Source organism: Camelina sativa, chromosome 14 (assembly GCF_000633955.1).
Source record: "Camelina sativa cultivar DH55 chromosome 14, Cs, whole genome shotgun sequence".
Taxonomy (NCBI): domain Eukaryota; kingdom Viridiplantae; phylum Streptophyta; class Magnoliopsida; order Brassicales; family Brassicaceae; genus Camelina; species Camelina sativa.
Window position 1 is genome coordinate 3,391,410 of NC_025698.1, and position 25,522 is coordinate 3,416,931.

At 35.6% G+C, this 25,522-nt stretch overlaps 6 protein-coding genes across 6 annotated transcripts in view; 1 reads left to right on the forward strand and 5 right to left on the reverse strand.

The window, feature by feature from the left end:
- LOC104739390 (alpha carbonic anhydrase 5) lies at window positions 287-2,296 on the reverse strand. Its single transcript, XM_010459728.1, has 7 exons — window positions 2,142-2,296; window positions 1,751-1,968; window positions 1,555-1,667; window positions 1,266-1,368; window positions 983-1,150; window positions 828-881; window positions 287-641 (listed from the first exon to the last, which is right to left on the reverse strand). Exons 1-7 carry the CDS (start codon window positions 2,227-2,229, stop codon window positions 561-563), a joined length of 825 nt encoding a protein of 274 aa, XP_010458030.1. The 5' UTR covers window positions 2,230-2,296; the 3' UTR covers window positions 287-560.
- LOC104739392 (pentatricopeptide repeat-containing protein At1g08070, chloroplastic-like) lies at window positions 4,472-6,885 on the reverse strand. Its single transcript, XM_010459729.2, has one exon. The coding sequence runs from the start codon at window positions 6,849-6,851 to the stop codon at window positions 4,605-4,607; it is 2,247 nt and encodes a 748-aa protein (XP_010458031.1). The 5' UTR covers window positions 6,852-6,885; the 3' UTR covers window positions 4,472-4,604.
- Window positions 6,971-9,890, reverse strand: LOC104739393 (alpha carbonic anhydrase 7). The gene is made up of 7 exons (XM_010459730.1): window positions 9,700-9,890; window positions 9,379-9,596; window positions 9,103-9,209; window positions 7,753-7,855; window positions 7,474-7,641; window positions 7,346-7,399; window positions 6,971-7,215 (listed from the first exon to the last, which is right to left on the reverse strand). The coding sequence occupies exons 1-7, from the start codon at window positions 9,803-9,805 to the stop codon at window positions 7,141-7,143; spliced, it is 831 nt and encodes a 276-aa protein (XP_010458032.1). The 5' UTR covers window positions 9,806-9,890; the 3' UTR covers window positions 6,971-7,140.
- Window positions 18,990-21,082, forward strand: LOC104739394 (high-affinity nitrate transporter 2.1). The gene is made up of 3 exons (XM_010459731.1): window positions 18,990-19,844; window positions 19,954-20,069; window positions 20,178-21,082. The coding sequence occupies exons 1-3, from the start codon at window positions 19,035-19,037 to the stop codon at window positions 20,842-20,844; spliced, it is 1,593 nt and encodes a 530-aa protein (XP_010458033.1). The 5' UTR covers window positions 18,990-19,034; the 3' UTR covers window positions 20,845-21,082.
- On the reverse strand, window positions 22,821-24,842 carry LOC104739395 (high-affinity nitrate transporter 2.1-like). The gene is made up of 3 exons (XM_010459733.1): window positions 23,990-24,842; window positions 23,765-23,880; window positions 22,821-23,656 (listed from the first exon to the last, which is right to left on the reverse strand). The coding sequence occupies exons 1-3, from the start codon at window positions 24,797-24,799 to the stop codon at window positions 23,005-23,007; spliced, it is 1,578 nt and encodes a 525-aa protein (XP_010458035.1). The 5' UTR covers window positions 24,800-24,842; the 3' UTR covers window positions 22,821-23,004.
- LOC104743179 (high-affinity nitrate transporter 2.1-like) overlaps window positions 25,491-25,522 on the reverse strand; it is a 4,498-nt gene continuing 4,466 nt past the window's right edge. The window contains exon 5 of the mRNA XM_019235424.1: window positions 25,491-25,497. Within this exon, the coding sequence (XP_019090969.1) occupies window positions 25,491-25,497 (7 nt within the window). The remainder of the gene's footprint in view (window positions 25,498-25,522) is intronic.

Consider the following 25,522-nt stretch of genomic DNA (forward strand, 5'->3'; position numbering starts at 1 on the left):
TTCTTTATATGGAATTCTAAAATTTGTAAGATTTGTGCTATGCTAAAATAGGAAACGGATTAGCATAAGAATACTATTGAGAAAATCATTGGTTTACCGACCTCGATAATATTAAAGAAAGAATCTCATCATATCACCTATAATTACTCAAATCTTATATATTGTATTCTAATATACATTAATTAAAATATTCATGTAATCCCTTTAATTATGGTTTGAGCTTAATGAGTTGTATCCTTACATCTAATAATACAACAACAATAATAATACAAATCATATTCTCTCTATTTATAAGATAATAGGCCATAACCACTGCAGAACTGAATTACATTACTATGGTACGTACTACTAGTAGATATATGGTATATGTGCTGCTTTATCACACTCTTGGTTCTTCAAAATACACTATCATTGATCATCTGGATGAATCAATAAATCTGCTCAGTTTATTCATTACCATCAATATTACTAATTCCAATGGATCCAATATTTAAAGCAAGTTATCTATTACAAAGCGTATATAGCCAAACTTAAATATTTAGGTAGGAGACTTCAGATGGTTAAATATGCCATGTTGGTTTGTAAAGTGTCACCGGACGTTGATTCTGACGCTGTAGCGGTCTAGCATTTGTATTAGATTGCTGCAACAACAACAACAACAACAACAACAACAAAAAAGATGTATCAGACTTACAACTTCTTATAAATTAAAATACATATTGCTCACACAAGAATCCAAGATATATTACATTGTCACATTTTCTATATATAGCCAAGGTTAGAACACTTGCTTAACTGTAGAAGTTTAAAAGATTAGAGACACTCACATCGTGTACAGTCACTCGAAGCATGATCAATTGTTTTAATGTCACAGTCCTCATCTGGAAAATTTTGGACATATATTAAAAAAAAAAACAAAACCGAAAACGAGCTAACCATTATAATATCCATTAACTTCTATATATGGATAACGTAATTGTACCTCTTTGGAAATCGTCCACGTAACATTTTCAGAACACGGTGGAGTTGTAAGTGATCCGAGATATCTATAATAATGTTTTGATTCAAAATCGAATGTTCTAGGATGAATCATCCCGACAGATTCCTCGGCTTCATGTGTATCAGTTATCCTCATCAAGTATCTTTCCAACTAATTAATGAATAAATATACTGGATTAAATTATTTTTCCAAAATTATAAATAAATTAGTAGTAATTTTGTTGAGTATATAGAGACTATGTAGGAAGGTTGAGATTGCAATATACCGAAAGGAGAAAAAAGTCAGGTCTTCCCAATTTGTAAAAGAAAGCGACAACAGCGTTGCGTCCATCTTTGCTCTGATGAACCATGTGTTCCTCAAGAATAAACCTATTATGTGCATTATTCAATCTTTGCATGCTTGCTATACTCATATCTCACTAAAAATTCAAATGAACTTAATCTTGAAAACTTAGCCAAAATTTTATTATGCTTTCGCCCCCTAACCATCCGTTTTTATCATTAAAATACCAAAGATGTGCTAGAATATAATTAACAAATCACGAGTAGAGGTACCTTTTGCCATTGATAGTGTGTTCGGAAGGGGAGTGCCAATGAATCTGTTGAAGTTTATATTCAGTACCATTAATAGTGATACCCGAACCTGCATTTCCTCCTTCAAATTTCAACTGCCACATTTAACCACGCAAAAAAATATATATTATGGTCCAAGAATGTATATATGTTGAAAAAGCTAATGTAGTTGATTTACCATAATATCATGGCCTCTGTTCTTAATGGTAGCATTTGAAGGTAAATACTGGCTACGAAGGTATCCAAGATTATGATCAACCAAGACTCTTTTGTCCGTAAGATCAATCGGAGACTGCATGTTGCCTTTTCCACACATTGTCCACTCTGGCTTTAGTCTTCCCCAATTCTCTGGCCCCTTCTCTCCATTCTTCTCGTAATTAAACTGTGCTTCGTCCTCTGTATATATGTTTTCCAGTGAGTCAGAACCAACTAACATTCACGGAGCGGACTATAATCGTTATAAACTAAAGTGTGTTTCAACTTATTTGCAATGTGAGATCTTTAATAGTATATATATACTGATAAACATTAAAGGAATGATAAGAACAATAACATAGCTAGCTTATTACCAACTTCTCCTTGATCTGGTGAACTGGAGACAATTGTGATAGAGATGAAGATAAGAAGAAAGACGCATCCAATTGATGATATCTTCATATTCTTGTGCTATCTAGCTAGCTATGTCTTGAGGAGAAAGATGAACGAAGATTCAAATTTTGATTGAGCTGAATTCTTATGTTGCTAATAAAACGTTTGGTTTATCCTCTTTTATATCTCTCTTTCTCTCTAACTAATTTCTCCAGTTTTCTTTATGTTTTCCTTTTCAGTAATGATATAAAAGAGAAGGAGATCTTTGCGTGACTCACCAGTTAATTGTATCCAATTAGTTAAAACTTGAAACCTTCTAGAGATATGATTACAAATCATTCCATTTCTAAACAGTAAAAAATCAAAATTTTCCAATATTTTATTTGTGTTAAGTTTATTTTATAAAAACTAGGTAGTAGATCCGCGTCTAATTAAGACCAATAGCTGATCTAATTAATGATCAATTAAGATTTATGAAATCAATTAATATAATACCGTAATTAAGACCAATTATAAGAGATTTATGATTTGTAATTTTATTTCTCCATCAATTAACGATACATATATTAAATCATAAATCAAATCTAAATTTCTACTTCTTAATTGATGTGTATGTGTATGTTATCGTGGACAATATTAAATTTACTTTTTTTTTTTAAATAACTTGTTCTCAAATCATTTATACTATTAAAGCAAGAGTACTCATGGACCAATTTTTGGACCATGACTTTGTTTTGATAGTTTTTAAATAAAATGGTTAGTAATCAGTAATTATAGATACACTAGTATATAATTCTCTAACCTTTCAAATTAAGTTGGATACCCGCGGGTTATTTAATACCCAGTTAATAACCCGATTTTCTAACAATATTATGTATTAAATCAATGATAATCTTGCCTAAATCTTAATCGGTTAGAATATTTAATTAAGGAAAACATACACATCAGAATTAAATAAGGAAAACATTTAAATACATAATAAATCAAATCTAAATTTCTAATTCTTTATAAATATTATAGGGGAAAAAATTACAGTTAATATTTGTGCATATTTTTCTCACAGTTTTAGGAACAAATAAATAAATACAATTTAATTTTAAAAAACAATTTAAAACAAAAATTCAATTACTTTAAAAGGTATTTTAAAATAGCAAAGTATTCATTATAGCCTTAATAATATAAAGTTAATTAATATATAAGATATGTGAAATTAATAAAAATCAATTCAAATTTATTTTAATAGATAGATAAAATATATATAAAATCAACTTATTTGTAAATACTATCTAAAATACAAGATATACAAAAAATATCTTTAAAAAGATCTTATGTAACTAATATATTTTGAAATCATAAATAAAAATATATATATTTATGAAAATAAACTATTTCATGGATTACATTTATTGTTTAAGAAAAACTATAAAAAATTCATTTTTAAAATATAAAAAAGAAACAAAGAAATTTCAATTTATATTTGTATTTCTAAATAGTAATTACCCTAAAATAAGTATATAAAACTCTAAAATTCAATAATTACAATTGGTTGACTATATTGTATTACTATATATTTATGCAAAATTGAATATTAATAAGTAATTTTTTAATTTATTTACTATAAACAAATCTTCTATTGCAGAATGAAATAAATTATATGTCAAAAAAATGTGAGAAAAGCACAAATTTTAGTTATGTTCTTACCCAAAAATTTTGGATGATAAAATTTTTTTAATTGTTAATTATTTAAAAGAGAACAGTTATGGAACATAATAAATTTTACTGGTAGGAACGCGACGAAACAGGACGGGATGGTAAGAGATGTCTTTGTCATTTTAAAATAGTTACACACAGGTTATATATGGATTAAAATCTGATATTTGGATTTAATACCTTTAAGCATACCGCTATCGTTTAAAAACTTCAAAACGATCATTGTATATTTGTTACCGTGTTAAAGATGTCTAAACAACATACTTATCTAAATATGTTTTAACATTTACCATGTAAGTAAACCAAATATACTACTCAATGGTATTTAAAATTTTGAAATTATAAAAAAGCTTATAAATCAAACTATTTTATGCATTCAAAATATACATAAATTAATTACAATACTGTATGTGTAATTCTGTGGTGTAGTGGGGGTATTACGTAGTTATATTTTAAAAAATTAGTACATTACTCAAATTAGTAATAAATTTTTTAGTTACGCAATTCTTTTACCATGGTTCATAGTAAAATTAGAAGTAACTCGACTGTGTGATACATGTCAAAAAGTTACTATTAGACCTTTGAAACGCGTCAATTGATATACGTTTTGAAGTCTACGCCAGCTTTTGTTATTTAAAAACTCATTCTTTACATGTATTGATGTATATATATAACTCAGTTAAATTACAGTTCTTGACCAACATGACTCGTAGTATGATCTTCTAAAATGATGGCTACCAGTAGTCATTGCAAGAACACACACCATCTCTGAAATGATGGAACCGAGTTCTGTCTCTAGCAATAATCTCCCTTTTGTAAATCTTTGATATAAGTTTTGTGGCCTCATGACAATTTCTGCACACCCTTAGATTCTTCACGATTGTAAGTTTAGCCCCAGGCTTTGTACTGATCAACCCAAATGCAATAGCTAGCTTCTCGCTGTGATGCCTCAACGCTCCTTCTTTCCATTCTTCTTCCATCTCCTGCAAGACTTCAGAAGTATCCGGAACAAACCCAGCTTCCTCCAGTAACACTTCCATTTCTTCTAACATTCCGTAGATTTCTCTGTTCCGTGGATGGAATTTATCCCCAATGATGAACTCATGGACCACAGAATCTATTTCGATAGAGCTGCAACCGGGAACTTTCTTCATACCTTTATCACTAAGGAGCCCACGTATTTTTGCTACTTCATTCCATCTGCCTGCTATGGCGTAAATGTTAGATAGAAGTACATAAGAACCTGGATTTTTTGGTTCAATCTTAATGAGGTTTTGTGCAAATGATTCGGCCAACTCGACATTCCCATGCATCTTGCAAGCTTTGAGTAGGGAGCACCAAATCACTCCATCAGGCTCCATTTGCATCGTGTTTATCATTTCTACCGCTTCTTTGAATAGACCCGAATGACCCAAAAGATCAATCATGCAACCGTAGTGCTCTAATTTCGGGGCTATTTTGTAGTCCTCTGTCATTGATCTGAAGATAAGGCGTCCAAGATCTAACATACCTGAATGGCTGCAAGCAGACAACAAACCAACAAACGTGATATCATCAGGTTCAATCCCATACTTTCTCATTCTTGAGAAAAGATCAAATGCTGCATTGGCTCTCCCATGCATCGCAAACCCAAATATCATTGCGTTCCAAGACGACAAGCTTCTATTAAGCATACTGTCAAAAACTTGCTGTGCTGCCTCTATGTCTCCACATTTAGCATACATGTCAATCAGGCTTGTCCAGAGAGAAGAAGCATTCATAACACCCTTTAATCTCTTGTCGATATACACATGAATCCATCTTCCAATATCAATGGCTCCAAGGTGTGCACAAGCAGGAAGAATACTTAGCATTGTCACATCGTTTGGACTTTCACCTGATCTAAGCATTTCTTGAAACAACAACAAAGCTTCTTTGTAAAGATTCATATGTGTGTAACCACCGATCAATGTATTCCACGAAATCACATCCTTGTAAGACAATCCTTCGAACAAACCACAAGCTGTCTCCACTTCACCACATTTAATGTACAAATCAATGAGAGCATTAACAATCTTGAGATTTGAACCAAAACCATGATCATCATCAATCCATGAATGTACCTGACGACCCAATTTAATACTACCAGACTGAGCACAAGCAGAAAGTACAGTGACCATTGTACTCTCATCTGGCCTAACATTAGTCTTCATCATCTCTTTGAACAACCCTAATGCTTCCTTATAGTAACCGGTTTCAGCATATCCTGAAATCAATGCATTCCATGACACTACGTCTCTCACTGGAATTTCGTCGAACATCTTCTGCGCACTTTCGATATAGCCTCTAGACGCATAACCCGCGACCAAAGCTGTGTAAGAAACCACATCTCGGTGAGAACTTTTATCGAACACCTTACGTGCATCTTCCAATCTCCCGTTTTGAACGTACATAGAGATCAGAGAAGTATGTACGTAAAGATCTAAATCACACCCAAGTTTCAGAACGTGCCCATGGATCTGTTGCCCTTCCTTAAAAGACTTGGACTTTGCACAAAATTTCAATAGAAACGGAAACGAATAGGAATTAGGAAGAAGCCCAAGTGAAATCATACAAACATACAAGTTCAGAGCAGAGACAGGGTCCGAACTCAACGCGTGCCCACGAAACATCGTGTTCCATATCAACAGGTTCGGTTCCTGGATCGTTTCGAAAACAGAGATAGCATAAGGAAGGCCTTCGAAGCGTGGAGAGGTAACGCAGAACTCGATAAGCTTGCTGAGAGCGTAGTTGGTGTTGTGGAGTCCGGTTTTGATCATCTGAGCGTGGATGATGCGTAGGCATTGGAGAGTTTTGCAATTGCGGAGTAGAGAAAGAGAAGGGTGGTTTCGTAGAGAATCGTAAGGTGGATCAGAAGAAGAAGGAAGGTAATGGAATGGGTAAGAAGAAGAAGAAGAAGAAGAAGAAGAAGAAGTAACGGTCAGAGGAGAACACGAGAGCATCTTCTTCTTCTTCTTCTTCTTTCCTTATCGCTTGCTTCTAACCTAAACATTTTATTTAATTCTTTGTTTTTTTTGGCAAAATTAAATTTAAACGGAAAAATATGTTTGTTTGCTTATAATAGGTAAACATAAATTAAATAAAATCATTAATTATTTGGGTTTACATAAATACAATCATCAAAACAGTTTAACGAAGAGTAACTAGAGAAATCATTATTTTAAGGTATAACTTATGATGTTTGTATGAAGAATTAAAGAGTAGTAAAAACTTTTAATATCTTCATATGTTTTAAACTCTTGGTCTGTACATGTGCACCGTGCGCTTGTTGGTTGGTTGAACGGGCCTCGCATTCGAATTTGAATCCTAATAAAAATCATTTTATAAAGCACTAATTAATACAATGAAAAAGGAATAATTAAATTAGATGATCGAACATCATAGAATGATTGAATATTCCTTATATTGGCCGTACGTATCGTAACTAATCACTTACATCGTGCACAGCCACGCGGAGAAGCTTCACTTGTTTTCTTGTCACGGTTCTAACCTGAATTTTTATTAGAGGATTAAACACTACTAATTGCTATTAATTAGGTACAATAAAGATCAAAATTGAAGTACCTTTCTAACGACGGTCCAAGTAACGTTCTGAGTGCAAGGAGGAGTGGTAAGTGAACCAGTGTATCTGTAATACTTTCTGCTTCCGATCTTGATTTTGGTTGGATCAATCATCCCTACATTTTTCTCTGCCTCCTCCATTTCAGCAATCCCCTCTAATTCATTCTCCAACTATAAAACCAAATTCAAACTTTTTAGTAATCAACAATTACTATATTGGTGACAATATATAATACAGATGCATGCAGTTAAAAATAGCTTTGAAAGTTTTTATTTGTGTACCGATCTGATGAAAGTATCAGCTCTTCCAATCTTGTACAACACTGTCACCACAGCCATTCTCCCCTTTTTGCCTTCGTGAACCATATGCAGCTCAAGTGCAAACCTGGTTTGCATATTATAATACTTTAGTTTGTGAACCGAAGCAAACCATGAGCCGGATTAGTTATATTTTTGGTTTAACTTCTACTATATACTGTATTGTATATGTTTTGTTCATATAAAAACATACCGAGTCAAAGTGAAATAGACCAAATCCAAGCAAAATAATACATCTAACGAAAGAAGATATATGACAAATAATTTATTATAACATGCACCGTTGAACCCAAAAAAAAACTGCATGTTCAACGTCTGTTTGCACACACACAAAAGAGCATGTTCAACGTCTGTTTGCACACACACAAAAGAGCATGTTCAACGTGTATGTATGACAACCAGGTGTATATACGCATGGGATTATGGTTTGAAATTTAAAATGATGCTGGACAGCTTGTACGACAATTGTTGTGACAGTAACCTTCTCCTGTTTGATACAACGTTTTTCTATTATTTTAGTGAAATTGTTAATTACCTTCTTCCATTGACTGTATGCTCTGACGGAGAGTGCCAATGAAGCTGTTGGAGTTCATATTGAAAACCATTGATCTTAATACTTCCTGCTCCATCTTCAAATTTTAACTGCAACAAGAAATAATTGGTTTTAATAAGGGTTACGATTATTGATTAGTTGAAATACATAGCTAATGGCTTCGGTGTAACAATAAAAATTTATAAAAGCCAAGAAAAAGTGTGCTCTTAAAAAGAAATAGGTCTGTATATGGTATTATATATATCAATATATGTATACCATAATGTCATGGCCTCTGTTCTTAAGAGTGGCATTGNGTTTGCATATTATAATACTTTAGTTTGTGAACCGAAGCAAACCATGAGCCGGATTAGTTATATTTTTGGTTTAACTTCTACTATATACTGTATTGTATATGTTTTGTTCATATAAAAACATACCGAGTCAAAGTGAAATAGACCAAATCCAAGCAAAATAATACATCTAACGAAAGAAGATATATGACAAATAATTTATTATAACATGCACCGTTGAACCCAAAAAAAAACTGCATGTTCAACGTCTGTTTGCACACACACAAAAGAGCATGTTCAACGTCTGTTTGCACACACACAAAAGAGCATGTTCAACGTGTATGTATGACAACCAGGTGTATATACGCATGGGATTATGGTTTGAAATTTAAAATGATGCTGGACAGCTTGTACGACAATTGTTGTGACAGTAACCTTCTCCTGTTTGATACAACGTTTTTCTATTATTTTAGTGAAATTGTTAATTACCTTCTTCCATTGACTGTATGCTCTGACGGAGAGTGCCAATGAAGCTGTTGGAGTTCATATTGAAAACCATTGATCTTAATACTTCCTGCTCCATCTTCAAATTTTAACTGCAACAAGAAATAATTGGTTTTAATAAGGGTTACGATTATTGATTAGTTGAAATACATAGCTAATGGCTTCGGTGTAACAATAAAAATTTATAAAAGCCAAGAAAAAGTGTGCTCTTAAAAAGAAATAGGTCTGTATATGGTATTATATATATCAATATATGTATACCATAATGTCATGGCCTCTGTTCTTAAGAGTGGCATTGGAAGGTTGATAGTCTCTATTAAGCCTTCCAAGATGAGAACCAATGTTAACTCTCTCGTTCATAAGATCAATGGGAGATTGCATCTCTCCTTTGCCACACATTTCCCATTCCGGTTTAAGTTCTCCCCATCTCTCTGGCCCCTTCTCATCGTTCTTCTTGTAGTTAAACTCGTGTTCGTCCTCTACATCACCAATAAAAAAAAAAGATTAAAAGACTTTCATAATTAAACCATATATAATTTGGGAGATCAATATTTTGAGCTGAGAAATTTCAAAATTACGTACCAACTTCTCCATGACTTGAAGCAGCACTTGAAATTGAAACATTAATGGTGAAAATACTGAAGAGAGCCACAAAGAAGATGCATCGGGTTGATGGGTAGCTCACCATCTTTGTGTTTGTGTTGTTTTGTTGAAGAGGGAAATAAAAGAGAGTTGATAATTTGTTATTCTTAGTCTTTAAATTATTAGGTAAGTTATTGAGATCGGTTGGGAAAACGCATGCGACATGCAGCTATAAATACGTAGAGAGAGACAGATGATTTTGTACGGATATGTTAAAGCGTCGGATTACTAGTCCACAAGACTTCCCATGCTCTCTCAATTCCTTCCAGTCGACATTTTTGACTCTTTTGGTAACATGTTTTTTTCTATTTAATTTATATAAACTTGGAACATAAGGCAGGTGTGAACCAAAGCCTAATTCATCACCAAATCTGTTATCATTTTCAGTTTGAAAAAATAAATTACCGTGGGATTTATCTTGTTGTTCATTCCGATTTTCAAGATATGGCACACAAATTTTTACTTTTGAAATGATAAAGACTTATTTTTTCATCTGAACCATTGGCTCTTCATTTCTTATCATATACTATGACATGTCAAATTTCAAAGATGATTATTATAGAAAATACTCTCATCTGAATCATTGTCTCTTCATTTCTTAAGAGTATATGTTTTGGTTAGAAGCACATATATTAAGAAAACTCATTTAATAAAAACAAAACATCATCTAATTAAAAGCTCAGTTTTTTAAAAAACAAAATAGTATTGATGTCACATTGAGATTTCTAAAGTTAGCAATATGAATTGCAATTGATCTTTGGCTTTTAAACTTCTTTGACTACATTTTTGTAATATTATGAAAATAAATCAAATGAATATATGCATTAAAAAGTGAAAATATCTTATAATTTATTAATATGCATTTCTAATTTGGTTAATTTAATAATTTATTTTCATCTATTTCTACTTTACAAAAGTAAGTCTGCTCCTCAAGAGAGAACACGGCAAGTATAATGCATCAAAATTTATGGAAGGTATAGAACAACCACGCACCAGGAAAAGGTGATGAAGAAAATATGTTTCCCAGTAGAAAAAGGTGTGAGACAATCAATATGAAAACAACAATTTTCACATTGATTTCCTGCGTACGACCAATTCGCATCAGGACTCAGGAGAAAAAACACTTTTTAAAATTTCAGACCATTATTAGTCTGATTGACAAAGTAATTTTATTTAGAGGGGTTGGTTAAAATCTCAGTGTGTTTTAAATAATTTATAATAAAGAATAGAAATTCCACCATCCGGATTCATCAAGGTCAAAGAGCCGTTTCACCTTACCATATATTCTTAGTAAATAAATGTTGAAATGATCCGTTGATTTGATTCTAATGGTCGTATCATCTAGAAACTAATAAGTACTCGTATATATTTTCACACCATATATTTGGTTAATGTGTATATACATAAGCGAGTTTGTGCCTTCCTTTTTTGAAATGGTCCTACCATATGTCGCAAACTAATATATGGAAGAAAATCTAGTTTTGGTTTTTAGAAAACAAAAAAAAATGTAGTTTTATTCAGTACCAATATCTGTATGTCTGCTATGACCATTCCCTTATGTGAGCTCCACGTCTTTCACCCACTACTGGTTGATAGGTGGAAGGTGGTGACATATGCGTCTAAAAGCCAAATTTTTTTTTTTTTTTTACTTCGAGATCATAGAATTGTCAACTCACTATGCAAGTAACAACCCGTTGTTTTTTTTGCTAAATCGTTAATATCATATATATATGAAAGATTCGGTATTACAAATGATATAAGACATGCAAGTTGGTCTTTGGCAAAAAAATAAAAACAAAGATCAACTGATAAGATTCAAATTCAGAAGCACAAATTTTGATCTCTTATCTGAACCACAATGTGAAGAGATTCCTAAACTTCCTCTTTCCCTTTCGGGCTGCAATAGTATTTATGATTTGGCGGTCAATATCCTTGAAGAGATTGAGCGGCGGTATGGTTGTATGGTTGTGAATGCGATTGTTCCTCTCTCTCCATACAGTATAGACTATTGTCTGGGTTAAGAGTAGTCGAAGGGTGGATGGTGAAGTAGGACTTCTCCCTTTTGCCCAAGATAGGAGTGAACTCCAAGTGGAGAAATGAGAGCTTTGCTGACTTATTCTTCGCAGACCCAAAGTCCAAATAGCTTGGATGAACGTGCAGTGAAGGAACAAATGATCTCTAGTCTATGCAGCTGCAGAACAGAGGGAGCAGGTGTCCGAAACTTGTAAACCCCAAGAAACAAGTCTTGCCATCGTTGGAAGCCTATCCAGGTTTGTCACCCAGAAATTGAAGGCATGTTTAGGCGTTGATCCTTTGAACCACACGAGCTCTGCATTATCTTTCTCTACATCTCGTGGTCTTAAGACCTCCCAGGTTTTGCTAGCAGAGAATTCCTGAGTTGATTGTCCATCTATCACCCACTCATAGGAGTCTTCTATTGTAGAGTGACTTGGTAGATCAATAGTCGATAGATAGATTTGCAGAGAAACATCAAAATCTGAGTGTGGGTTTGCAAATACCCAGCCCTCCATGTTACATGCATCTCGAACTCTTGAGTTCAGAGGAATTCTCAGTCGGCGAGGACCCTCTGCACCTAAACAATCAATTAAGGACCCAAAGGTGTCCAATTATCAAACCATAACCAAGCCGTTGAACAGTTTCCAATGTTGCAAGAGATGAAACGTTTTGCCAAGCTTCTAAGCTTAAGTAAAGCTTTCCAGAGCCAAGAGTCATTCTGCTTTTCTTCGATCTCCCAGAAACTGCCGGCATCGAGCCTATGGTGATGGTGCTGCCAAGCCACCCAGAGAGACCCACTGTTTGAGAAAAGCAACCAAACTAACCTCAGGCATAGAGTGGTGTTCCAAACTGAGAATCTTCGCATCCCTAACCCTCCTTCTTTCTTTGGTAGACAAATTGTAGACCAAGCAATTTTTGCTTTGCTGTGGTTTTCAATATTACCTGACCATAGGAACCTTTGGCAAAGTGATTCAATTTTCCTTATACAGCCTTTGGGAAGCATGAAGGTTGAAATCCAGAAATTTCTTGTTCCATAGATGACTGATGAAAGCAGTTGGGCTATTCCTTCAAAGGAAAGAGATTTTACTGCCCAAACTTTGAACTTTGAAGCGAGCTTATCCAGAAGGGGAGAATATTCATTTATTCTAAGCTTCCTGGTCATTAAGGGCAACCCGAGGTATCTAACTGGAAAGGAGCCAAAAGGAAACCCATAATCTGCAGTTGCTGAGAGATCCAAAGTAGAAAATCCTGCATGGAAAAGGACAATCTTATCTCTGTTCATAAGTAGACAAGACCAGCCTGCAAAGTCTTCGAGAGTCTCATAAATTCCATGGAGGGAACATCGTAGAAAATCATCACATCATCAGCAAACATCAAGTGAGAGATTTTCAGGTTTTCTGTTCGAGGATGATAGGATATGTAGCCCGAATCAAACCTTGATGAGATCAGCTTTGAGAACACCTCCATTGCCAAAACAAACAAGTATGGAGAGAGAGGGTCCCCCTGCCTTAAACCTTTGGAGCTTTTGAAATACCCTTCAGACAAACCATTTACTGAGATTGTGAAAGTTGGTGTGCATATGCATTCCTTTATCCATCCGATGAATTTGCTTGGGAGACCAATAGCAACAAGGGTGGCTAAGACAAAATCCCATCTTACTGAATCAAAAGCCTTCCGGAGGTCCACCTTAAGCATTGCTCGAGATTGGATTTGATTCGTATTGTATCCTTGCACAATCTCAGAAGCAAGAAGGACATTTTCAGAAAGTAGTCTACCAGCGATGAAAGCAGATTGCGAGTGAGAGATCACTGAAGGTAGTAGAGCTTTAAGTCTTCCTGCCAAGAGCTTTGAAATTACCTTGTACATGGTGTTCAACCAGGAGATTGGTCTGAAATCCGAGACTCTTTCAGCATTCTGGATTTTGGGGATCAACACCAGGGTAGTTGCATTCCACTGTTTTAACATGGTACCGGATGAGAAGAATTCAGCCACTGCACTTGATACCTCTGCACCAACCACATCCCAACAAGTTGTAAAAAACTCTGCAGGGTAACCATCAGGCCCACTTGATTTGTTCTTCGGAATAGAGAAAAAAGCCGCCTTAATCTCCTCCAAAGAGAAAGATTTATCAAACTCAGTTTTCTGGGCTTCTAAGCACTGTGAATTTAGAATGGACGTGATATCCTCCTGAGCAAACAAGGGCTGTGAGACCTCACTGCCAAGTAGATCCGTATAAAAACTTACACAATGCTCGTGGATAGCTTGTTGAGTCTCGTATCTTCTTCCATAGGCATCTACAAGGTAGTGAATGTGGTTGATGGCCTGTCGAGTAGAGGTCATCCGGTGGAAAAAAGCAGTGTTCTGGTCACCCTCACCAATCCATGTTACCCTAGACCTTTGACAGAAGAATCTCTCCTCTGCATTTGATAGAAGTTGCCATTTGCTCAATGCTTCGAGTTCATCAAAAGCATTTGCTTCAGTTGGGTTTGATAGCATAGTTGTTTGAGTTGTAGATAGGGCCCCCATAGCTTCTTTCACTCTTTTCTCCAAATCAGAATAGTTTTGTTTGCTGAAATCTCGAATATCCTTCTTTAACAGCTTCAACTTTGTTGAGACCCTAAACATATCGGATCCCATCACGTTTATTGAGAACCATCTGATGCTTAATAGGTGAATGAACTCAGGGTTCTGAAGCAGAAAATTGAAGAACTTGAACGGTTTCTTCTTCCTAGGCTGGACTAGGTCCAGACTGATTTCACTAGGGGAGTGGTCTGAGAACTCCAGGGGTCCAAAAAAACCTGTTGATAGAGGGAACAAGTCTTGCCATTCATCATTTACCAAAATTCTGTCTATTTTCTTTGAAACAGGATTATCTCTTCTCTTGTTCCACCAAGTATAAGGACAACTTCTGTAAGTGAGATCAGCGAGAGACGCTTCAAGAAGAAAATAGTGAAATTGCTGCATTGCTCTGTGCTGCTCGTTTTATCTTCATTCAAACGATCGATACTGCAAAATCAATGTTTTTATATATAGATTATTCATCTTTGAAAATTTTATTCTGTTAAAGCATTGTTATTTCGTTACAAAACTTCTATCTGTAGTTCTTGGTAGTTGCAAATATCTATTTGGTGAAGCATTCCAAGCAATATGGGAGTGAGAAACCAAACTTTTTAATTTTATGACTTTGGCATGTCTTCTTCATGTAGTCTTCGAGAAGAGTCTCCTAATTGCATCATGACGATTGACGACCGGAAAGAATGTACTGTACGTTCTAGCATCATTATTCATAAATGTGTGTTTTATAAGTTTTGGTTGTTGACAAACACGACTGGAACATGGACCAGATATAATTTTCTTCGAAGAAAACAAATTTCTAGGAATAATGATAGTTTGTGTTTATATACGATTTGGGTTTTATAAGAGAACTTTATATCTGCGTTAGATTATAGAATAATGTTTTCATTTGATCCAGTCCAGTCTCATGTTTTGTTTTTTTTACCACGAAGATAGATAATTAGATATACTGTATTTGTCAAAAAGTATGGGCTTTTCTTTCTGTCCTTAGAAAACAGGCAACAGTATATATGTTGTCAACATTTTGGTTACTCAAGTCACATACATAAAAAGCCTTTCATATTTAAGAGGTTCTTCGTGGGCCTTATTTAATTAATTCGTAGCCCACACTGTGAAGCCCTTTCTTTTACATTTTTAATTGACGTGGGTCAATTTAAACAAAAGAGCTTCAGTCATCAGGTAAGTAAACCAATAATTATGTAACAACTAAACAATCCCATCGGCACTAAAATTTTAACTTATTTCTTTTTCGATTTTTTTTTCTTTTTCGACAAACTCTTATTTCTTTTTCGATTTTTTTCTTATTCTACTATTACTCTGTGAGTAGAAAGTAATTTTAATAATTACCATATATAGAAATTATTAATTCTGCATGTATCAACAATATAATATGTCTATAATATATTATTATCCACCATCTGTTAAATGTTTGTAAATACATATTTTAGAACAGTATACAGTATTGGTTATATATGCAACGTCAAAAAAAAATTAACACTTGGGCGATTGGAGCTAATTAGCTAAATATATAGTCTTACAGTACTAGTTTGAATCTAAGAGTCAACGAGGACGTCTAAATCTGACATGTGAAAAATTATATATGCAGAAAGTCTAATGGTCCGTCATCATCAATTACCTAAATTATTGAGTTGCCAGCATTTAAGTTGGTAATTCGGCAGACCACGATGCAAAGCTATTATCACCAAAACATTAAAATCAAAAGTCTCTCCAACAGCCCAAGCGCTAATTAGGAAATGTATGGATTAGTTTATTTGAGTTTTGACTTCCTCTAATTTAATTTATATTTGTACATACGCAAGTTGTGTATACCCAAATAAACAAAAAAAATTTGTTCAAAACCCAAATAAACAAATAAACGTCGAATATGTAGTTATTATTTAGACGGATAAGCCCCAAGATAGCCTGAATAAGGGATCTACACTTTGCCGACTTGGAATCCTAATCAATAATGTGTAGTACCTTATCAATTTACATATATCGTAATCAATAATGTCTACCATAAAATTTTCATTAATTATTGAATTTGAAAGCATTGTTGAAGTATTAAGAGGCTAGATATTTCAAGCATTTTCATATATATATATATATATATATATATATATATGTATATATATATATATTTTTTGATTTACTAAGAGGTTTCGGACCTAGGCCCGGTACATCTCCTCAAGCGTTTCCATATTGTGGTACAGCTAGCGCATGCATTATATCAGTTATATATATATGAAACTTAAAACCGAAAAACAGCATAATCAGTCGAACCATATAATATAAAGTTTTTCATATTATCATCGTTTACTGTGAGTCTGTGAGAAAAAGAAAACGAAATTAGTTTTGTAAAAATCAAAAGTCTGAAAACCAATTATTTGCCATCCAAAATGATAAAATTGTGGATTGTTAATGGAACTAGATTACAACTATGCAAACCTTTTTTATCGCATCATCACAACACCAGTTTAAATAGATCTGGTTTTTTATGTCTATTTTCATCTACTTTTTTTTTTAGTTCACTTTTACTTTCTCGAAACGGTGGGAGAATTGTTTCTTCGCGAAGTCATTCCTCGATCCCTCTCTCTCTCTCTTTTGAGTCTATCGATTTGCTTATTAGGCACTTTTCAGGTAACTGTAGGCTGTAGGTTACAAATTAAAGTGGTTCTTCAGGTATGGAAATAGCCCTAATTCGCTTTATGTTCCACTTCCTCTGGCATTGATGTCGTGGGACACAATTACGTGGCTCGCTGATTTTTTTTCCTTTTCTGGTAATTTCAGATTTCTGACGATCCTTATTTTTCAGGTTTTAATGTTTAAAATAACAAAACCACGTACTTAACTTGATGTCACTAGCTAGTTTCAAAACATATAAACAAAAAAGTTGATGTCATTAAAATCAAAATTGGAAAACATTATAACTTTTTTTTTTGTCACTGAAAAACTGTAACAGATCTGCAGGAAAAATAAAATAATTTAATTGTAATTAAAATAAATAAATCACATAACTGCAAATTCCGCAATTTAATTTAGAGATGGAAATTATGAAAGCAATATCATAGATACTCAATATTAATTTGTCGACGTTAATAACATTATTATAGGATTCTATTTTGTCCATCATATATGTCACATTATTAGCGAAAGTACAAACAAATATAATGGAGAAAATATTGCTGAGCTCATCAAAATAGTTGACTTTGTCACATTTAGACATGGAACTTTTGTCTTTTATCATATCCCAACTTGTTGGAAGTTTGACACGTCAGCAAGATTGGTCGATAAAGCACTTCGCGACAGCAAGATTAGTCGTTAGACTCTTTCGAATACACTTCGCGACAACCCACCGTTTGCTCAACTGGCCAGGCCTGACCCTGACGTCAGGCACGAAAAGTACGGAAATTGCGTGCACACACATCTTGCATATACGAAGGTTATACATACGAATATCTACATATCAATGCACCGTCTAGTCTTATCTAGTGTATGATATTTTCAACTTCAAGACCTTTTTTAAAATTCAGATTCACTAGCTATTTACGAAAACCTAATCGTTACAAGTTATGATTCTATAATAGTATCTATATACATAGAATATTGTTTTCTCTAGTATAATAAGATTACTTTGCTGTACTTTTCGTTCGAAGAATTTTTCTATTTATAGATTTTTTCTTGTGAAAAATTATGTAAAAAAATAGATATAGTTTAGATGAAGCTGTACACACACAGATATGATTAGTTATATTTTAACATTATTTCACGAAGTTAAGATCAATAATGTTTGTCAAACGATTGGAATTTTCATATAGAAAATGATATATGAAATCAATAAAAAATAGGTTTGCTAAAGTCCTACGCAATCGTAAGCAATTTGAAGAGACAACTAATGTATATCTAAGGCCACTCTATATCCGACCGTCCGGGAAATCAATTAGTTTATTCACTAAACGATTATACTTCTCTCTTGTAAATACAATTCAGTGAATAAATGACGATGACAGCCCTCCAAAATTAATCAAGAATAGATATTAATCGCAAATATCTCAAGACAATATCGTCCTTACGTGGCCTATATTGTAACGAATGATGTTACTGAAGATCAAAATTATTTGAGCCTATACGGTTCAGCCTGTAATAGAGTTGAACCTTTTTTTTTTTTTGGTAGTTTAAATATGGAAAATCAATGCATGGTTGTTGTTTATATCTGACTGTTAAGTGTTAACCATAGAGTGGGTCAAATTTACAACTTCTTTTCTTTCAAAAAATAGTAACTATATGGAACCAGAGTTATATTTATGTAGTTCCACGTACATGTAATTTTATGGATACAAGTTTTGATGATAATAGTAATAGTTAAATCATTAACACAACTATTTCTTGACTATCCATAAATTGCAAGATGAGGGAAGGGTGGAGTGGTCATTGGGATGGATATAAAGCAACCTTTGGAGATAAGCGAGAGACTTGGAAAGATGCTTGCGGCGAAAATGGATTCCTCAGAAAAATAATATTAAATCGTTAGTTAACCGTTGAGAATCTCCAAGGAATGCCTTTTTCAAATTGTCAACGCTAGGAATCCTATATAAGCCCCCGTGTGATCAATATCCAGACATCAAACCAAATAAACTTGAACCAAATCTCAAACTTGTAAAGGAAACTTTATATATTTTATAACAATGGGTGATCCTACTGGCGAGCCGGGAAGCTCCATGCACGGAGTCACCGGTAGAGAACAGAGTTTTGCTTTCTCGGTGGCTTCACCAATTGTACATACCGACAAGACGGCCAAGTTCGACCTGCCGGTGGACACAGAGCATAAGGCTACGGTTTTCAAGCTCTTCTCCTTTTCCAAACCACACATGAGAACGTTCCACCTCTCGTGGATCTCTTTCTCCACATGTTTTGTCTCGACATTCGCGGCTGCACCACTTGTCCCCATCATCCGGGAGAATCTCAACCTCACCAAACAAGACATTGGAAACGCCGGAGTTGCCTCCGTTTCCGGGAGTATCTTCTCTAGGCTGGTTATGGGAGCCGTGTGTGATCTTTTGGGTCCACGTTACGGCTGTGCCTTCCTTGTGATGTTGTCCGCACCTACGGTGTTCTCCATGAGCTTCGTGAGTGGAGCCGCAGGCTTCATAACTGTCAGGTTCATGATTGGATTTTGCCTGGCGACGTTTGTGTCTTGTCAATACTGGATGAGCACTATGTTTAACAGTCAGATCATCGGTCTGGTTAACGGGACAGCCGCCGGATGGGGAAACATGGGCGGCGGCATAACGCAGTTGCTCATGCCCATTGTCTATGAAATTATTAGGCGTGCCGGTGCATCAGCGTTCACGGCCTGGAGGATCGCCTTCTTTGTTCCCGGTTGGTTACACATCATCATGGGAATCTTGGTGCTCACGCTAGGTCAAGATCTGCCAGATGGTAACCGAGCTGCCTTGGAGAAATCGGGGGAAGTTGCAAAAGACAAATTCGGAAAGGTATGGTCTCTATCTATATGAATATATATATGACAAACCAATTTAGCTAGGCTTCCTATGTCATAGATGGATCAAAGGTTTAACTCGTGATCTTGTATAAATGGTGTAGATTATGTGGTATGCCGTTACAAACTACAGGACTTGGATCTTCGTTCTTCTCTATGGATATTCCATGGGAGTTGAGTTGAGCACTGATAATGTTATAGCCGAATACTTCTTTGACAGGTTTGTTTCCGGTACTTTAGCCAGGAATAATAACATAAGGGAAAACATTTTATATATAAAAAAAAGAAAACATTAAAAGTAAACATATATCTATATTTGTTTCTTCAGGTTTCACTTGAAACTTCACACAGCCGGGCTCATAGCAGCATGTTTCGGAATGGCCAATTTCTTTGCTCGTCCAGCAGGAGGATGGGCATCTGACTTTTCAGCCAAGTACTTCGGGATGAGAGGGAGGTTGTGGACGTTGTGGATCATTCAGACGGCTGGTGGTCTCTTCTGTGTATGGCTTGGCCGCGCCAACACCCTCGTAACTGCAGTTGTAGCTATGGTCCTATTCTCTTTAGGAGCACAAGCCGCTTGCGGAGCCACCTTTGCAATCGTGCCCTTTGTCTCCCGGAGAGCTCTAGGCATAATCTCGGGATTAACCGGGGCTGGGGGAAACTTTGGATCAGGGCTCACACAGCTCATCTTCTTCTCAACCTCACATTTCACAACTGAAGAAGGGCTGACGTGGATGGGAGTGATGATAGTTGCTTGCACGTTTCCTGTGACCTTAATCCACTTTCCTCAGTGGGGAAGCATGTTCTTGCCTCCGTCCAAAGATCCAGTCAAAAGTACGGAGGAGCACTATTATGGTTCGGAGTGGACTGAGCAAGAAAAAGAGAAGAACATGCATCAAGGAAGCCTGCGGTTTGCTAAGAACGCCAAATCCGAGGGCGGCCGCCGCGTTCGCTCTGCTTCTACGCCCCCTGATAACACACCAAACAATGTTTAATCACACCAGCCAGGGGGATGTTCCGAAGGGTGGTCGCAGATAAGAATATGTCCACCGTGCAAACAAAAGAAATTGTTAGTAATGTTTTAGAACGTTATTAAATTATCAATCGTTCATTTCCTAAAAGAAACTTTGGTTTTTTGTCTTCAAGAAATACTTGTCTTATCAAAATGTATATCTCTTGAGACTTGAGATATTTGATTATTTTGCATATATATATCATTATCAAGTAATACAATTGGAACTGGCGAACTCCTTTTGTTCAATTCATTCAAGAATTACACCACATAGAAAAAAAATTCTCAACGAAAGAAGACTTTCTCGGCCAATGCCAAAAAAAATCCTTGACCAATACTCCAGATTTCGTTGAGAAATTGACAATATACACACCAATGCATTTCTCCTAGTTTTTTCTTTAAACATTTAAACATTAATCAGACAATTATAAAGTCTATTATATTGCAACTGGGAAAAAAAATGATACTATTAGTGGTAGTATATTTACAAGTCATTATGTAGATACGAATAACTATGTCCAATTGGTACATGGTACATATTACTGCAATTCCAATACTTTTGATCTTTTATTATTATCAATATCCGAAATAAATTACATTGTTACGGTTGGTAAGTTGGGAAAGGCAGTAATTTTCCTATGTAGGGTTGAGAGATGAGCATGAACTTTTTCTCTGTTCCCAGCCTTGACCGACTAATAAATTGTTTGGTTTCTATTTCTTAACTTTTGAACAAATACGATCTAGTGAGTAGTAGTGATGTAATTCCTTTTTTTGTTTGTTTGTTGTTGTTGGTGGCATCGATAAGACTACTGGTTTTTTTCTCTTCTTTTCTTTTTAGTCACTAGATGCATAACCGTTGATAAGAGAAACAACAACTAATTTTATTCGAATAAGAAGTAAGATCTGGGCGGACTTTCGGTCGAAATCGATAAGAACAACGAAGAATGCCGAACTGGATTTATATTGATTTTGTTTGATTGTGCTTAGTTGAAAATTACATATCGCTCTCCATCCATTAATCGAATATTTAAACAGAAATTGACTCCCAAACTATCCCCTCAATCTCCTCCGACGATCTCGGTCCGTGATCCCGAGATCTCCTCTCAGACTTGACTCGGCTGCTCTCCTATCCGATTCTTCTTCCTGGGTCCGCAACAAGCCCATTACCATGAGAGACAATTGTTCCTTACTGGGCTTCTCCTATGGGCCTTGCGATCGTCGAAACCCAACACCAACAATGACCAATGTTACAGGTCGCCCCAAGCTAATCGGGGGCTTGTGGCCAATTAAAAACAATAACAACTTTTTTCTTTGGAGAGGATTGCTTTGTTCGTTTACCACATTTTTATGTATAAAAACTATAAATCGACAAATAAATAGTTTGGGTACCAATGTTAATGGAACCTTGGTGGGAGTAGTTCTCAGCTGAGAAACTCGACCACTTTGAACAGACTCGAATAGGTTCGAATGTTCGATAAATAAATAGTTGTGTACATTGTTAATTATCTAACTAAAAAAATGTAAAGAATAGTAAGTTGAAATTTACATTACTCTCTGATCATATATCTGTCAGCAATAAAAAAGATTGGATTCAGTCTGGAAGTTAGTTTTTTTTTAAAAAGTTAGTTAATTATATGTTGTTGTGATCAAGGCGTCTTTGAGAGAGTCTGGGAGTGGAAAACGTTAATATGGTAATTGATGTGTGAAATAGTTTTAAGGATTTAATGCCCACAAAAGCGTGTAAAATCGGGATAATATAACAACTATAATTATAATTAGTCTAAATAATAGTATAGTAGTTATTTAGAATCAAGTATCGGCAAGTACAGTTTTTTTGTTTGTTTGCATGTTAATAGACATATTTTAAAAAATTTAAATTAAAAAAAATAAACTTAAAATGATAAGATTTTTCTTCTATAGTTTTTGCACTTCTTTAAAATTCTCAACAGCTACGCACACTTCAATCAAAAAGAGCTTTTAATTAAAAAATGCTCGGTACAAACATACAAAAGAACATCAAGAGAGGCAAAAGCAAAACGCAATAATAGAATTCTGGAGAAAGAAATAGGTGTTTATTTCCCCAAGGTTTGTTTTCATTTCACATAATTGAAATCTTTGATGCTTTTAAACATCAACAGTACGATCAAGCATTGTTGGGTGTCGTCCCAGAGCGGGCGCTGGGGCCACCCTCAGACTTGGCGTTCTCAGCAAACCGAAGGCTTCCTTGATGCATGTTCTTCTGTTTTTCTTGCTCAGTCCACTCCGAAACATAATAGTTCTCCACCGAACCTTTGACTGGATCTTTGGACGGAGGCAAGAACATGCTTCCCCACTGAGGAAAGTGTACTAAGGTCACAGGCATCGTGCAAGCAACTATCATCACTCCCATCCACGTCAGCCCTTCTTCAGTTGTGAAATGTGAGGTCGAGAAGAAGATGAGCTGTGTGAGCCCTGATCCAAAGTTTCCCCCAGCCCCGGTTAATCCCGAGATTATGCCTAGAGCTCTCCGGGAGACAAAGGGCACGATTGCAAAGGTGGCTCCGCAAGCGGCTTGTGCTCCTAAAGAGAATAGGACCATAGCTACAACTGCAGTTACGAGGGTGTTGGCGCGGCCAAGCCATACACAGAAGAGACCACCAGCCGTCTGAATGATCCACAACGTCCACAACCTCCCTCTCATCCCGAAGTACTTGGCTGAAAAGTCAGATGCCCATCCTCCTGCTGGGCGAGCAAAGAAATTGGCCATTCCGAAACATGCTGCTATGAGCCCGGCTGTGTGAAGTTTCAAGTGAAACCTGAAGAAACAAATATAGATATATGTTTACTTTTAATGTTTTCTTTTTTTTATATATAAAATGTTTTCCCTTATGTTATTATTCCTGGCTAAAGTACCGGAAACAAACCTGTCAAAGAAGTATTCGGCTATAACATTATCAGTGCTCAACTCAACTCCCATGGAATATCCATAGAGAAGAACGAAGATCCAAGTCCTGTAGTTTGTAACGGCATACCACATAATCTACACCATTTATACAAGATCACGAGTTAAACCTTTGATCCATCTATGACATAGGAAGCCTAGCTAAATTGGTTTGTCATATATATATTCATATAGATAGAGACCATACCTTTCCGAATTTGTCTTTTGCAACTTCCCCCGATTTCTCCAAGGCAGCTCGGTTACCATCTGGCAGATCTTGACCTAGCGTGAGCACCAAGATTCCCATGATGATGTGTAACCAACCGGGAACAAAGAAGGCGATCCTCCAGGCCGTGAACGCTGATGCACCGGCACGCCTAATAATTTCATAGACAATGGGCATGAGCAACTGCGTTATGCCGCCGCCCATGTTTCCCCATCCGGCGGCTGTCCCGTTAACCAGACCGATGATCTGACTGTTAAACATAGTGCTCATCCAGTATTGACAAGACACAAACGTCGCCAGGCAAAATCCAATCATGAACCTGACAGTTATGAAGCCTGCGGCTCCACTCACGAAGCTCATGGAGAACACCGTAGGTGCGGACAACATCACAAGGAAGGCACAGCCGTAACGTGGACCCAAAAGATCACACACGGCTCCCATAACCAGCCTAGAGAAGATACTCCCGGAAACGGAGGCAACTCCGGCGTTTCCAATGTCTTGTTTGGTGAGGTTGAGATTCTCCCGGATGATGGGGACAAGTGGTGCAGCCGCGAATGTCGAGACAAAACATGTGGAGAAAGAGATCCACGAGAGGTGGAACGTTCTCATGTGTGGTTTGGAAAAGGAGAAGAGCTTGAAAACCGTAGCCTTATGCTCTGTGTCCACCGGCAGGTCGAACTTGGCCGTCTTGTCGGTATGTACAATTGGTGAAGCCACCGAGAAAGCAAAACTCTGTTCTCTACCGGTGACTCCATGCATGGAGCTCCCCGGCTCGCCAGTAGGATCACCCATTGTTATAAAATAGATCAAGTTCCTTCACAAGTTTGAGACTTGGTTCAAGTTAATTTGATTGATTTCTGAATATTAATCACACGAGGGCTTATATAGGATTCCTAGCGTTGACAATTTGAATTGGCATTCTTTGGAGATTCTCAACAGTTAACTAAACGATTTAATATTATTCTTTTTGTTTTTTGGAGGAATCCATTTTCGCCGCAAGCATCTTCCTAGTCTCTTGCTTATCCCAAAGGTTGTATATGTGCTATTTTCACCTCTCAAATGACAACTGTGCCCTTCTCTTCTCTTTTGATTCATAGGTCACTAAGGCATCCGCATCAAAGGATTTAACAAAAAGTATCTTAAAACATATCTTATTCTTAATTTTGGAAAAAAATGAAATTAAAAACTTCCTAAGAAATTTAGATATTTTATGGGTTCATTGAATGTTGTTAAATTTGAGGTTCTTAAAAAAGTATATATATTTTTTTATTGTAAATTATTATACTATTTTGTTTAAATTCATAAGACTTGTATACTTTTAAAAATCTTAAAAATATTGCATTCAATAAAAGTTTAAACAAACGTTACATAAAAGCATATTAAAAATAGATTACGAAATGATTAATTTTAATATTGATTTGTGCCAAACTTTTCCCATATATGCTCAACCAAATCCGCTTGCAGTCGGTCATGTATTTTCTTGTCACGAACTTCATTTCGAATGGTTATCGTATC